General features: G+C 35.1%; 1 protein-coding gene across 9 annotated transcripts in view; it reads left to right on the forward strand.

Annotated features, from left to right (window-relative positions):
- AGTPBP1 (ATP/GTP binding carboxypeptidase 1) overlaps positions 1-13,978 on the forward strand; it is a 257,351-nt gene that overhangs the window by 86,467 nt on the left and 156,906 nt on the right. For all 9 annotated transcript variants that reach the window (XM_055310029.1, XM_055310025.1, XM_055310027.1 and 6 more), the window contains 2 exons: positions 4,984-5,081; positions 8,859-8,975. In XM_055310029.1, the coding sequence (XP_055166004.1) occupies positions 4,984-5,081; positions 8,859-8,975 (215 nt within the window). The remainder of the gene's footprint in view (positions 1-4,983; positions 5,082-8,858; positions 8,976-13,978) is intronic.

Below are 13,978 nucleotides of genomic sequence, written 5' to 3' on the forward strand. Positions count from 1 at the left end.
ATCGACTTAAATAGTAGAAAACCTGCAACTGAATATGCTGTCATGTCAGGTTGCCTTACATGAAGACACCAAATGCTGCTGATGTGATAGTTTCAAGAAACTATCAACTTTCAAGAAAGTTTTCTCTGCTTTGTTTTCCAGAGCATAGAAAAAAGGGAAAGTTTAGAAGCAGCTTGATGTTGAAATCAAAACTAGTAGGAATAAACTAAAACCTGAGGTCATTGTCACTCATGAAAATAAATGTAAAAATCCTAAAATATTAGCAAATTGGATTGAGTCATATTTTTAATGTATACGGCACCTTGACAAAGTAAGGATTATTTTTTAAAAAGTAAGTTCATTGTAATATTAAGATATAATTAATAAAATTATCAGTAGATCAAAAAAAGAAAGCAAATGATTACCTTGGTAAATGCTGTGAAGAGATTTAATAAAATTCTTAGTTCCAGATAAATTTTTTTTAATTTTTAAAAAGATTTTATTTATTTATTCATGAGAGACACACAGAGAGAGAGGCAGAGGGAGGAGAAGCAGGCTCCATGCAGGGAGCCTGATGATGTTGGATGCAGTCCTGGAACTCTGGGATCACATCCTGAGCTGAAGGCAGACGCTCAACTGCTGAGCCACCCAGGCATCCCCAGATAAAATTTCTTAAGGAATCCAGGAATATTTCCCAAACAAGCTGGATATTCTCCAACTCCTATCAGTAGCCATTGTCACAAATGGTAGCAAAATGTTACAGAATTTCAACCATTGTTAGTTAACATCATTTTGAAAGCTCTAGACAAATTCATAAGACAGAGAAAAGGAAAGTCTTAGGCATTAAATGGATGAGATAAAGTTAGTAGTATCTGTGGAGAATATTATTGTCTGTGTAGAAAATCCAAGCAAATCAATTTTAAAAACTTAATCTAGACGAAATAAAAGTTCAATAAAGTACTGTTTACAAGGGAAATATATAAAAGTCAGTAGGTTTCCTGTGTATGTGTTATATATTTAGATACATGAACAAAACCATATAGAAAACATAAGAGGAAAGTAGATCACATTTACAGGAGCAATAGCAAAAACAAAATAAACTCCTTGGAATATACTTTCCAAAACCTTACAGAAAGTACTGACTCATTCCTTTTAGTTGTTATGTCATATAGATTTAGTATAATTTATCTAATTAGCTTCTTGTTGATAGGCATTTAAGTTTTTCCCTGTATTTTAGTTTTTACTTAATGAGCCAAGGACATTTTGAAAACCACGACAAGGATTGATTTATAGTCCTTTATTTTAATTGTATAATTAAGCTGTAATAGTTGATATTATTCATTGGAAGAGAAGAAAAAGGCTCAGACACCCTAAGCTATATGGCATTTGACATCTGGACCAAAGGGAAAAACCATGTAAAGGAAAATACTTTGGAAGATTTGGTTAAAAATTAAAAACATTTTCTCTCAGACACTAAACTGCATTTTCCCTTCTCCCTGTCCAAGCAGTCATCTTTCTTGTTTGCATTAGGCTTTTCTTAATTCAGTCCCTTTCTTTTTTTCTTGTAGTTCATTCTCTGAATGTCAGCTCTTCCCTTGTTTGTCCATGACTGACTGAGGTTCGTACATTCGCATACATAGACCCAAGTTACTGTGCAGTATCAATATTTAACCCTTGCTATTTCCAAAAGAATTGAATTCCAAAAGAGTTGAAAGTGATATTAATTAGGATGAACTGAGCTGATGTTACACAGTGACCTATGGCAGTACCACAGTCGCTCAAGCAACAGAAGTAGTAACAGACATTTTTGTAGCGCATACTTTTTGCCCGGAGACTGTGTTGCTGTGCCTTTTCAGGAAAAAAGTTGTGGGATACAAAATCAAATGTATAAAAACCAGTTGCGTTTCTATACAATTACAATAAACTATCTGAAAGAGAAATTAAGATAGCAGTCCCCTATACAATAACAAAAAGGAATAAATTTGCCAAGGAGTTGAAAGACCTGTACATTGAAAACTGTAAGACATTGATGAAGGACATTGAAGAAGACACAAAGAACCTCCCCAACCTGTGTGCTCATGTTTGTTTTCAGATGAGAGTCTTTCCCCATCCAAGCCAATCAGTCCTAAAAGTCTGGAAGAAGCAACTGTATCCTCAAATACATCCTCCAGACTAAGAGGGCACTTTCCCTCCATACCATTTAGAGTTTTATTCAGGGTAACTTACTGATGAGAGTGCACGATCCAGGTGCTGCTGCTACACAGCCGTTCTTTGGCCAGTCTAGACCAGAATCCACAGCTTTTCTAGAGTGAGGGACATTTGTGGTGAGGTAAAAGGGTAGTTCTTAAAAGTGGTGCCATATGTGTGCCAGAGGATCTTTACTAGGTATCCAAAGTAGTGCACCACTTTAGCGAAGATCAGAACAAGCCTTTCTGCTTCCTGGTCAGGGCATAACTGTGCCCTGAGAGGTCATTGTGCGGACACGAACAAGATGGAGGGCCAAAGGAATCCGCGTTATCAGCACTCCTACACAGATCAGTATCTCTGGTGATCATAGGTGCAGAAATCCGTAGCGAAGTAACAGCAAACTGACTTTAACAACAAATGAAAAGGATCATATACCATGATCAGGTGGAATTTGTCTCTGGTATGCAAGAACATTTCAACATCCACAAATCAAAATGTGATAAACCACGTTAATAATGAAGGATAAAAATCATATCATCTCAATAGATACGGAAAACACATTTGATAAAATTCAAGATCCTTTCATGGTAAATCCTTAACAAGTTAGTTAAAAAAGAGATATTCCTCTTCATAATAAAGACCGTGTATGACAAGCCTATAGCTAATATTGTTCTCCATGGTAAAAAATTAAAAGCCTTTCCTATAAGATCAGGAATGAAGTGCAAGAGCTAGGTTCTTGTCTCATGGAGTCGAAGAATGAATCTTGTGGACAAAGGAGAGTGAGTAAAGTGATAGAAGTTTATTAAGCAAGAATACAGGAAAAGCTCTCAGAAGTGAGGGGGGATCCGACACGGTTGCCATTGTGAGCCTCTCTGACAGTCTTTTATTTAGAACTGACCAGGGAGCTTATGGCCTTATTCTTCTGAAGTCTTAGTTTGAGTAAGGACTGGTGATAACATCTTTAATGGCTTACTTCTTCTTTGGGGTCTGGTTACTCTTTGTGAGTCACAGATGACTGTCATAAAAAAGATACCTTGCCTACCCACACCTAGGGTGGGGTGGTCTGATTTGTTCCTTTATATCTGGTTTCCTTATACCTCAGCATGTTTGGGATTTCTGTGAGCTTGATCCTATAACCCCCTATCTGTCTTTCCCAACTAGCCCTTTCTTTCCTGTCCCTTACTCAGGAAGAAAACAAAGATGTACTCTCACCATTTCTATTCAACACAGTACTAGATATTCTAGTATGTTGGATGCCAGCAATGAGGGGGGTGATAGATGGGGTGATAGGGTCAAAGGGTTTGATTTAAACTGAAAATAGATTTTCGGTTTAAGAAGATCAAGTTCTGATGATCTAATGAATAGCTTGGTGTGACTATAGTTAATAATACGATGTTGTGTACTTAGACGTTTCCAAGAGGAGCTCTTAAGTATTCACGACACACACACACACACACACACACACACACACACACACACACTGTTAGCAATGTTAATTGTATAGATGATGGATGTGTTAATTATCTTCATCTTGGTAATCATTTTACTATGTATATTTGTATCAAATGATCACATTGCACACTTAAACATATACAATTAATATGTGTCAGTTCTTCCTCAATAGAATTAAATATTTTAGAAAAATGTCCTTTTAAAATATTCTCTAGTTTGTTTTAAAGCACTCACTTACCTCTGAATACTCTTCCACTCATCTTGCCTTGTCTTCCTCACAGTCATGTTCCTCTTGTCCCTTCATAATGTGTTCTCTGAGTTTGAATATGAATATCATCCCCGTTCCTGCTGCATTGATCCAGAAAGTCACTGTCTCCTTTTAATTTGATCTCCTCCACATATGTGCTTCCTCTCTCACCTTTAGAGTGGTCTTTTGAGCATTGTTAAGTTGAATTAAGCCATTCACCTCTCAAGCACTGAAAATTCTCAGTGCTTGTCTTCCATAGGTTAAGAATCTAAACTGCTTGGCCTACTGTACCTTTCATTTCCTCATTCTTACTTGCCTTTCTTAGTACTTTCCCAAGCATACAAGTTTAGTCACACTTGCTGTTTTCCAAGAATATCATCTCAACTCTTTACTTACTTTCATCTTTTTCTTAAAAGCCATACTCAACCACTCCTTTGCTCGCCTAGAAAGCTACTGTATTTTCTTCAGGATACTGCTTAATAATTACCTGTTTTGTGGAGTGATCACTCTTAGTCTCTTGACTCCAGGCAGATTGCAGTTAGTTATTCCATCCTTTGTTTTCCCAAACATTGCCTTCATTAACTTATACTTTTGTATTGTAGTTACCTGTTTACTCTTTTCTGCTCTTTAACCACTCAAGCTTTCTGAGGACAGGGACTATACACATATTTTAAAAAGTTCTCAAAAAAAAAATAAAAAAAATAAAAAGTTCTCAGCATACAGTATGGCACACATGACACATGGTAGCTATTGAAACAAATGAGAAGTCAGTTGTTAAAGGAATGAAACCAGTTCTTGAAATTTGTCACTTACAGGAAGTAAGATGTTTCATTCAGGCTGTTGCAACAGAAGACATTCATTTTAAAAACAGAGAACATGGGTAAAAAACACCCATACATTTTTAAAGTACTTTTTCGAATTTTAAAGTACTTTCACTTTATCTCATAGACTTTCAACACCTAGCACAGCCTTAGAGACATTTTTTAATAAGGAATTTCATTAACTTTTTCTTTGGTGATGGAAATACCAGTGTTGTTTGTATATAGCATCCTGTCTTTGGATGTGCATGTTATAGAATGCTTACCTCTGACCTACTTATAGCACGTTTTATGTCACAGTGGATGACGTAGTAGATGAAAGTGATGACAACGACGATATTGACTTAGAAGCCGAAAACGAAACTGAAAATGAAGATGACGTAGATCAGAATTTTAAGGTTAGTATAAATATCTGTCTTCAGTCAACCTTATAAGTTGTGTACCCAGTTGTAAAACAAAGATTGGGGAAATTGATGTAGCTTAATAGTAGATTAATTTGTTTTGTTCACATTTTTTTATTGTGATGACTTGTGACACTAAACTCATGAAAGGGAAAATAATGTTGCTTTGAGTGCATTGGTCTGAAGAAGGCATTAAAATAACTTATTTTCACTCTTTTTGACCAGAATGATCTCAGGAACCCATCTGACTTAGGTTTCAAAGTCTAAGGAAATCTGAGTTTGAAGGAAAGTGGTTTGAGGTTCTCAGTGGCAACCTGTTCCCCTTTCAGCAGTCTTTTGGGGATATAAAAATAGTAGGAAAATAATCTGTAACTGCTGGCTTTTTGGTAAGAATTAGAGTTTACATAATGATTCTTAGGTTTCCGTTAAATGAATAAGAAAATGGACAAAAATATTAATTGAATTGAGGCAAGATAAGATTATTGTCATGTTATATGTGATGTTAAGTAAAGAGGCAGGGGAGTTTTTAGAATTTTATGGCACTCCTGGAGGTGTAGAGACTATATTTGCTTTATTTAGTGTTGAGAAGGGGTCATTTTAATATCTGTGGAAAAATACCTGCTTAACTCCTTCAGTTTTCAACTGTTTAGCTTAGTGCTTTTTTGGCAAGTAGAGAGGGATCCATTGACCCTTGCCTGCTTGTCCCTTTTTGTCTTTAATGCCACATGAAAATTGGGTACACTGAGTATTTGACCCTCTCTAGAGATAGAATCTAATATACTGGAAGGAGATTTCCATCTTAATAGTATATGTAGAACCAGTTTCATTATCGATAAATGCGATCACCAAGGCAAGCTTTGGCAGAATTGTCAAGGTAGCCAATCTGGGCAGTATGATGGTCTGCATCCTTGCTTCAGGAAGCTAGAAAGAAGAGAAACAGTGCTGGCTCTGATGGTCAAGGCAGAAAAATCTGGATTGACTCTATGATTATGGTTCTGGACTTGATGTAAGGAAAGAACCATGGGATCCAAGTTATGAGAATTTAAATTCTGTTATGTAAAGTTTTCTTTAGATATAGGAGCTATATTAAAAAATCATTTTTGGGGGGTTCTTTGGGAACTGAATGTTTAGAGATAGTAAAATTTCAGATTGACATTAAATTTATTATACCTTAAAGAATTATATTTTGATAGAAACCTTTCTTTTATGTGCTGTATGTTTCCATGTTCTTAAAAACCTAGTATGTTGAGTATAATTTATTTTTTATGGCTCAGAGTCCTCATTATAAATATTTGTTGTGATCACTACAGATTTAAAGATAAAGGTTGGTCGAGAAATAGAACTCAGTAGGAATTATAATAATGATTCTAATTTTGCTGCTTGGAGATTGTCAGTGTATATGCATGAATACATATTTAAAATTTTTTTAAAAATCATATGAGTGTAAGTTACATATATTATGTATCATAGTCCTTTACCCCTAAATATGTCAGCGAATATTCCCTACGAATAGTTGTATTCTTTATTTTATTTTTTAATTAAAAAATATTTTTATGTATTCTTTTACATAACCATAATGTAGTTATCAACATAGCTTATAAGAGATGGGGCCAGGATTCAGAATAAAGCAATCTGATGTGAATGTCCACTCTCTCTACCACCATACTATACCAAAATGTTGTTTTTTTTTTAAAGGACTACAGAATTGTTGGCTGTTTGAGACTGCTGAGCTATATTATCTTATTTTTCTTCTTCACTACAGTTTACCTCTTCCTGTCATTGGTGGTTACATTTGGACTAATTTTTCCTTTTTAACTAAGTCCCTTATTTCTTTCCTGTGTGTCAGGTGAATCTGTTACATTGTTTGGGTTTAATATTTGTTTGTGATTGATTGTGGTTGTAGTTTTAGAGATTGTTTTTCCCTCACTGTATGATTCCATTCCCTTTACCACAGATTTTTCAGTTTGGAGCATTTATAGAAACTTGGAAGTTTAGAAGACTCCTCTCCAGGTAGCCAGGACTTGACAGTATATAAGCTTCAATGCATTGTTTTCCCTTCCTTTATTTTAGAAGAACTTTAAGGAATGGTGTAAAGTAGATTTCTTTTTTCTCTTCTAAGGCTATCAGTAGCTCTTCATCTTTGTTTTCCCCTGAACCAAAACATGAATTTCCTGCTTCCAACCTCTCCAAGTAATAGTTTTTCCCCACAATGCTTGTTTACAGATAAATTATTTTTTTTTGTTTTGAAAGCTATATATATAAGGCTCTATTGTCATAAAATAATATTGAATGTTGAATTTGAGTATGCTTAGAAAAAGAATATTTCTATAAACTTTTTGTTATTTTGAAAGCATTGTATACTTTATTAGGTGCCAGTCAAGGAAATTATATATTTTGGTTCATCAGTGCATAATTTAAAGATCTATGAAATTACATATTCATGTACTAATAGTTATACACTAATGATCCACTAAGATGATACTCTTTAAATACAACCAGTGTGATTTATTTATGGCAACGGAGAAAATCTTTTTATTGGTTATACAAATAATAGCTAAGTTCCTGAATATGAAGTATGAGAAATACAAAGTATGTTTTTCCTTTTAAATTACTTGGTAATGTGAAATGTCTATATTTAGTCAGATATACTTATATAAAACATTTTTTTTCGTATATAAAACATTTTAAGGATTGAAGCATGATAGATTTAAGGCTAAAAGTATGTTTACTCTGATGATAATTGCAAAATTAAAACCCATTGAAAATTAAATGGTCTTATATCTCTCTTTAGCAATGAAGATAATGAAATGATGAGTTTGTATTTGTGAGGCCTGGTTTGTTGAAGGTTGTAGAGAATAGCTTGGATAGTAGGTAAACTGAACTTCTCTTTCTGGCACAGTATGTGTAGGTCTTTGAACAGATAGAGATCGAATTAATCCCAGATACATATCCTGTTTTTCTGAGTCATACCTCTCCTTTAAATTTACCCTCTTCCTTCCTAAAGGGGCATGGAAGTAATTTCCTGGTGTTGTTCAGCTTTTTACTTTTTTTCCCCTGAGAAACAATATATAGTGACACTGAGCTTTCCTAAGGGAACTTTATTGACCATGGAATATGAGAGTATGGGGTAATTGTTGGTTTGTCTTGAGGCAGTGCATTGACTAACAGAGTATGCTCTGAAATCAGTGATTAGTTTTCATCCTGGCCCTTTGCACACTGTGTAATTTTGAGCAAGCCCCTTAGCCTCCCTGTACCTTGGTTTCCTCTACAGTTAAATGGAAGTAATGATGCTAACTACTTCATAGTGTTTTTTTGCAGATTAAATTATGTAAAATGCTTAGCATAGTGCTTCTCACATTTTCAGTGCTAAGTAAATGTTAGTTATTTTGATTATCACCACTACCATCATATATTTATATTTTTCAATTTAATTTTAAGTTCATCTTCCCTTTAATATGAATAAAACTATGGCACTTAAGGAGATTGTGGGGAACATCCTTAGTCTGGATCTTGACACTAGGTTTTCTGTCTTCAGGAGCCCAAATACTGTGTTCTATTAGAATAGCCTTTGACAAAAACAAAACACAATGAAATAACCAAAACAACAACAACGAAATGACCCCAAAATACAAGCAATTCAATCTATGGTAAAATTAATACAACCTTTATTCAGTGATTATTCTCTATATATAATTAATAATTTGGAAAACTTTATCTGAAATGTATTCTGTAATTTTACCTTTTTTTTAACTGGTTGCATTTTTATTATTTCAGAATGATGATATTGAAACGGATATTAACAAACTAAAACCTCAGCAGGAGCCTGGACGAACGATAGAAGAACTTAAAATGTATGAACACCTTTTCCCTGAGCTTGTTGATGATTTTCAGGTATAAATATAGAAAATACAGCATCTTAATTGATTTTAAGAAAAAGTTCCTTTATTCTTTTCCCTTTCCTAAGGCATGTAATCACTGTTTTCCTTCTTCTCTTTATTTCTAAAATATGAAAGTAGTGTTGCCTTTTCTGGGTGACATTAGGTAGTTATTTCAGCATTCTGAGCTACAGACTGCTCATCTGTAAAATGAAGGGACTAGCTCATTAAATTTTTGGACTAGCTTTTACATTTTTTTTATCACTTGGGCTCATTGCTTTAATTGGCATAGTTTTTTTTTTTACTCTTTTTAACAAGTAATCTTTAAAATGGCATTTTAAAATCTTATGTTGAAGTTGTCTTTGTCTTCGTTCCATCCAACTAACAAGGGGGGTGAGAGCTGAAAAAGTGCTAGATTAAAACTGTAGTCTCTGCTTGTTGGATTGTTTTTCCTGACAGTCACTATATAACCAGGGAATGGCGGGGAGGGGAGGAGAATTTGAAGTCTTTATATCTGAGTTGATTCACAGGGAGGGTGACTTCTTGTTAACATTTCTTATCCTCATTTATTTACTGGAATGTACTTAGCATGGGTTACACAGCAAGTAAACCTTGATGGAATTGGTGGCAATTAGTAGATACAGTTTCTTATTCTCACCCAGCTGATAAGATAAGATTACTTATCTAGGTAAGTTGGTGGGGACAGGTGATTTGGGGACCCTGCTCTTCCACCATCTTGCCCCCATCAAAGAAAAAGATTTTAATGTGACTTTTATTTTAGAAATAAAAAGAGAAATACAATTGACCCTTGAAAAATGAGGGGCTTAGGGGTGCTACCCTCCCAATGGAGTAAAAAATGTACGTATAACTTTTGACTCCCTGCAGGTTAATCACTTAATAACCTACTGTTGACTAGAATCCTTACCAATAATATAAGCAGTTGATTAACACATTTTGTATGCTATATGTACTACATACTGTATACAGTAAAGTGAGCTAAGGAAAAGAAAACATTACTAAGAAAATCATAAGGAAGAGAACTGTACTGCATTTGTCAGAAAAAAATCCATGTGTGACTTGGACCCTCACAGTTCAACCATGTTGCCCAAGGGTGGGCTGGGCTGTGGTTGCTAGCTAATGTTCATGCTTTAGAGTTCTCATTTTTCAGGGTTCTCTTTGGGAACTTAGGATCTTTGGATGCAATAGGAGCAGCAGCAGGTTGCTCTCACTCCCCCTTCCCCAGTTCCTTGGTACTCTCAGAGATTTGGGGGATGTTGGAAGGTGCTTTGAAATCAGGGGAACTAGGAGGAAGGCAGGAATAAAGGAGAGTGATATTTATCAAAAAGAGAAAAAGAAGATAGGAAGAGGCATTCAGGAAAGGATGCAGGATGATTTTCTCCCACTGAACCTACCAAAACTATCTGGCTACTATTTTAATGCCTTTGTGCCTAGCTGAGAATTCAGAATAAACTAGAGATGATAAATACTGCTAACTCAAAGCAAAGAAATGTGTGGAAGGGATTTGGAGAAGGGATTGATTATTATGTGAAGAAGTCACCTACTTCTGTCTTCTTGTGTATAAGAACTATATAACATGATTAAAAAATGGTGTTTTGATGTGGGAATAAAAAAATAATTTTTTTAATGGGTGTCAAGGCTGGGATTTTGATTCTCATTCTTTAGGAGGCCACTTCTTTCTTGTAAGCTATGGTGATGAGTTCTTAGATGTCTTGCCTGTTAATTCATCACCTGGCCTACGCTACCCTTGATGGTTTCCTGCTTGGCGCCTAACAGCTGGCCAGCTTTCCTTTAGTTTGGCTGCTCATAGAAGAGCACGTTACTACTTTTGGTCTGACTTGGCCAGGGTCAGATGGTAAAGACAGGTTTGTCAGAATGTAAGTGCTCTGGGGATCCCTGGGTGGCGCAGCGGTTTGGCACCTGCCTTTGGCCCGGGGCGCGATCCTGAAGACCCGGGATCGAATCCCACGTCAGGCTTCCGGTGCATGGAGCCTGCTTCTCCCTCTGCCTGTGTCTCTGCCTCTCTCTCTCTCTCTCTGTGACTATCATAAATAAATAAAAAAAAAATTAAAAAAAAAAAAAGAATGTAAGTGCTCTGAAAAGTCTCCCCAAGTGAGTCACTCTTTTTTATTATGTTTAAGCAAAAGAAGCTACTTCAGGTATTCCAGATAGTGTAAATTTATTGATATGTCCTCTGTTTTGCCATAAAGTTTAATGGAATACAGCTATATTTCTGTAGCATATGTTAAGGGGAATAGAGCATTCTTTTTTATTTACATAACTGGAAAATCATTTCTAAAATAGTTTTGTTGACACTGTAATATATATATTTTTTTAATTTCAGAGGGATGCATTAATCAAATACTTTAATCTCTATTTTTTCAAGTGTGTGTTGGAACTATAAGCAGCAGTATTTAATTGATGTATTTTTGAGAATTAAAAATATTGGTTGGTTCTAGATAAGTGTTTGGAAGAATTTTTTTCAGAAGAAGATGATTCTTCTCAGATACTGGCAAGTCATGACATATTAAAGATAAAAGAAATTAATTTCAATTTTGACTTTTTCCACTTGGATTTGCATGTCATTTTCAGTATCAGCCATTGGAGCTTAAAATTACTTGATGTGTTTGTTGGAATCCTGAATACTACCCACTTTGTTTCCAGATGTGTTAAGGCCAGATGGAGGCAAATTGAATGCATTTGAAGGCAACATATAGAGTTGTTGAAGTAATTATTAGCAGACTTTTTGGACCACCATACATGTTTTTAAAACTATTATTATTTATTCATAGTGACAAGTACAGTTTTATTTGCTTTTGCTTTTTAATGGCAGAATATTGGAAGTGTCAAAATTCTGTATTTTCACAGCTCTTTTTTCATGTATCTGTGGTAGCATGATGACAGTTACCATATGGGCTTCTGTTACATTTTGTTTTTAATTTTTTACTCTTTTAAATTTGGTTTTAAATTTTTATTAAAGTTAATATATGGACAGTTTAAAGAGTCACATAGTTTTGCATAGTTTAATCAGGAAAAACTGGTTCCCTTTCCACTTGCTGTTTCCTAGAATCACTTTTAGCATGTCTTTGAAGTTGAAATCCCCATATTTTCTTTTTTTTTTTTTAAATTTTATTTATTTATTCATGAGAGACACAGAGAGAGGCAAAGACACAGGCAGAGGGAGAAGCAGGCTCCCTGCAAGCAGTCTAATGTGGGATTCCATCCCAGATGCTAGGATCAGGAACTGAGCCGAAGGCAGACACTCAACTGCTGAGCCATCCAGGCATCCCCAAATCCCCATATTAACAGTGGCTTACAGTGCCATCTCTTAATCTTCCTGCTTTTCTTTCTTCTTCTTTTTTTCTTTTTAGGATTGTCATTTTCCTTTTTTTTTTTTAAATATATTGTCACTTTACGATAGGCATCCAGTAATTTTCAGTCTTTTCCAGGATATGTATTTTTAAGTTATAAGTGTCATTCTAATTACTGCTTCAGCTGCATTATATACGTTTTGATATTTAGTATTTTCATTATCTTTGTTTTAAAACTTTATTTCCATTATGATTTTTACTTTGATTCATTGGTCATGTCAGAGTTGGCTTTTTAATTTCCAATTTTGTATTTATTTTATTATTGATTTCTAGCATTTTGTAGCAGCATAAGAGGACATTCTTTATGGTTAGAATCTTTTGAAATTTTGGGCATTTATTTTATGGCTTTGAATTAGGTCACCTTTTGTTATTATTTCTTATATCCTTGGAATGAACTGTTCCACAGCTGTCCAGCACAGTTGTATGTTTCCCCATTGGGATAAGATTGGTTATCATGTTGAGAAGATCTTTCTGTCCTTCTCAATTTTTATTCCAGTGTTATCAATTACTGTGAAAAATGTGTTAAAAGTCTCTCACTGTGATTGCAAATGTGTCTCCTTTTTGTAGGTCAGTTTTTGTTACTTATTTTTTGAGGCTTATTATTTATTGCATATAAATGTGAATTGATTTCTATTCTTTCTGAGGTGAACTTTTTTTTTTTTTAAGATTATTTTATTAGAGAGAGAAAGAGAATAGAGGGCGGGGAAGAGGGGGAGAGAGAAATCTGGAGCAGACTCCATGCTGAGCATGGAGCCCAACACAGGGCTCCATCCCAGAACCCTGAGATAATGACCTGAGCCAAAATCAAGAATCAGACAGACTTTTAACCGAATGAGCCACGCAGGTGCCCCTGCAATGAACTTTTAATAGTTATGAAATTACTGATGCTGTAAAGTTGCTTATTCCTAAGAATTTAAGGCAAAAAGTTTAAAAAGATATTAATGTAGCTAAATTAATTTTGGTGACTTGCCTGGTATCTTTTATTTTTACTTTAGTTTTGAGAGATGTCAAGCATGTGAGTTAGGGGGGCAAGAGGGGCAGAGGGAGAGAGAATCTTGAACAGGCTCCACGTTCAGCTTGGGCTCAGTCCCACAAATGTGAGGTGACCACATGAGCCAAAATCAGGAGTCAGATGCTCAACCCACTGAATCACTCAGGTGCCCTTGCCTGATATCTTTTTAAATCTTTTTACTTTCAACTTTTCGCTATCCTTAGATATTTATCTTTTATTTTTATTTATTTTTAAAGATTTTATTTATTATTCATGAGAGATACAGAGAGAGAGGCAGAGACACAGCCAGAGGGAGAAGCAGGCTCCATGCAGGGAGCCTGATGTGAGACTCGATCCTGGGACTCCAATATCATGCCCTGTGATGAAGGCATGCACTAAACCTGAGCCACCCAGGGATCCTGATGTTTAATTTTTTAAACAGCATACAGTTATATTTTTAAAAAATCAAGTTGGAGTCTTTGCCATTTAACTGGAGCGTTTAGTTCATTTACACATAATTATTACTATATTTGGATTTATGTGATCGTATTTTGTGTTTTCATTTGTTTCATCTGTATCTTTTTCTTTTTGGTCTTCATTTGAATTGACTACTTTTTTGTTTCACTGTTTCACCCTTGT

This window comes from Nyctereutes procyonoides, unplaced genomic scaffold (genome assembly GCF_905146905.1).
Source record: "Nyctereutes procyonoides isolate TBG_1078 unplaced genomic scaffold, NYPRO_anot_genome, whole genome shotgun sequence".
In the NCBI taxonomy this organism is placed as follows: Eukaryota; Metazoa; Chordata; class Mammalia; order Carnivora; family Canidae; genus Nyctereutes; species Nyctereutes procyonoides.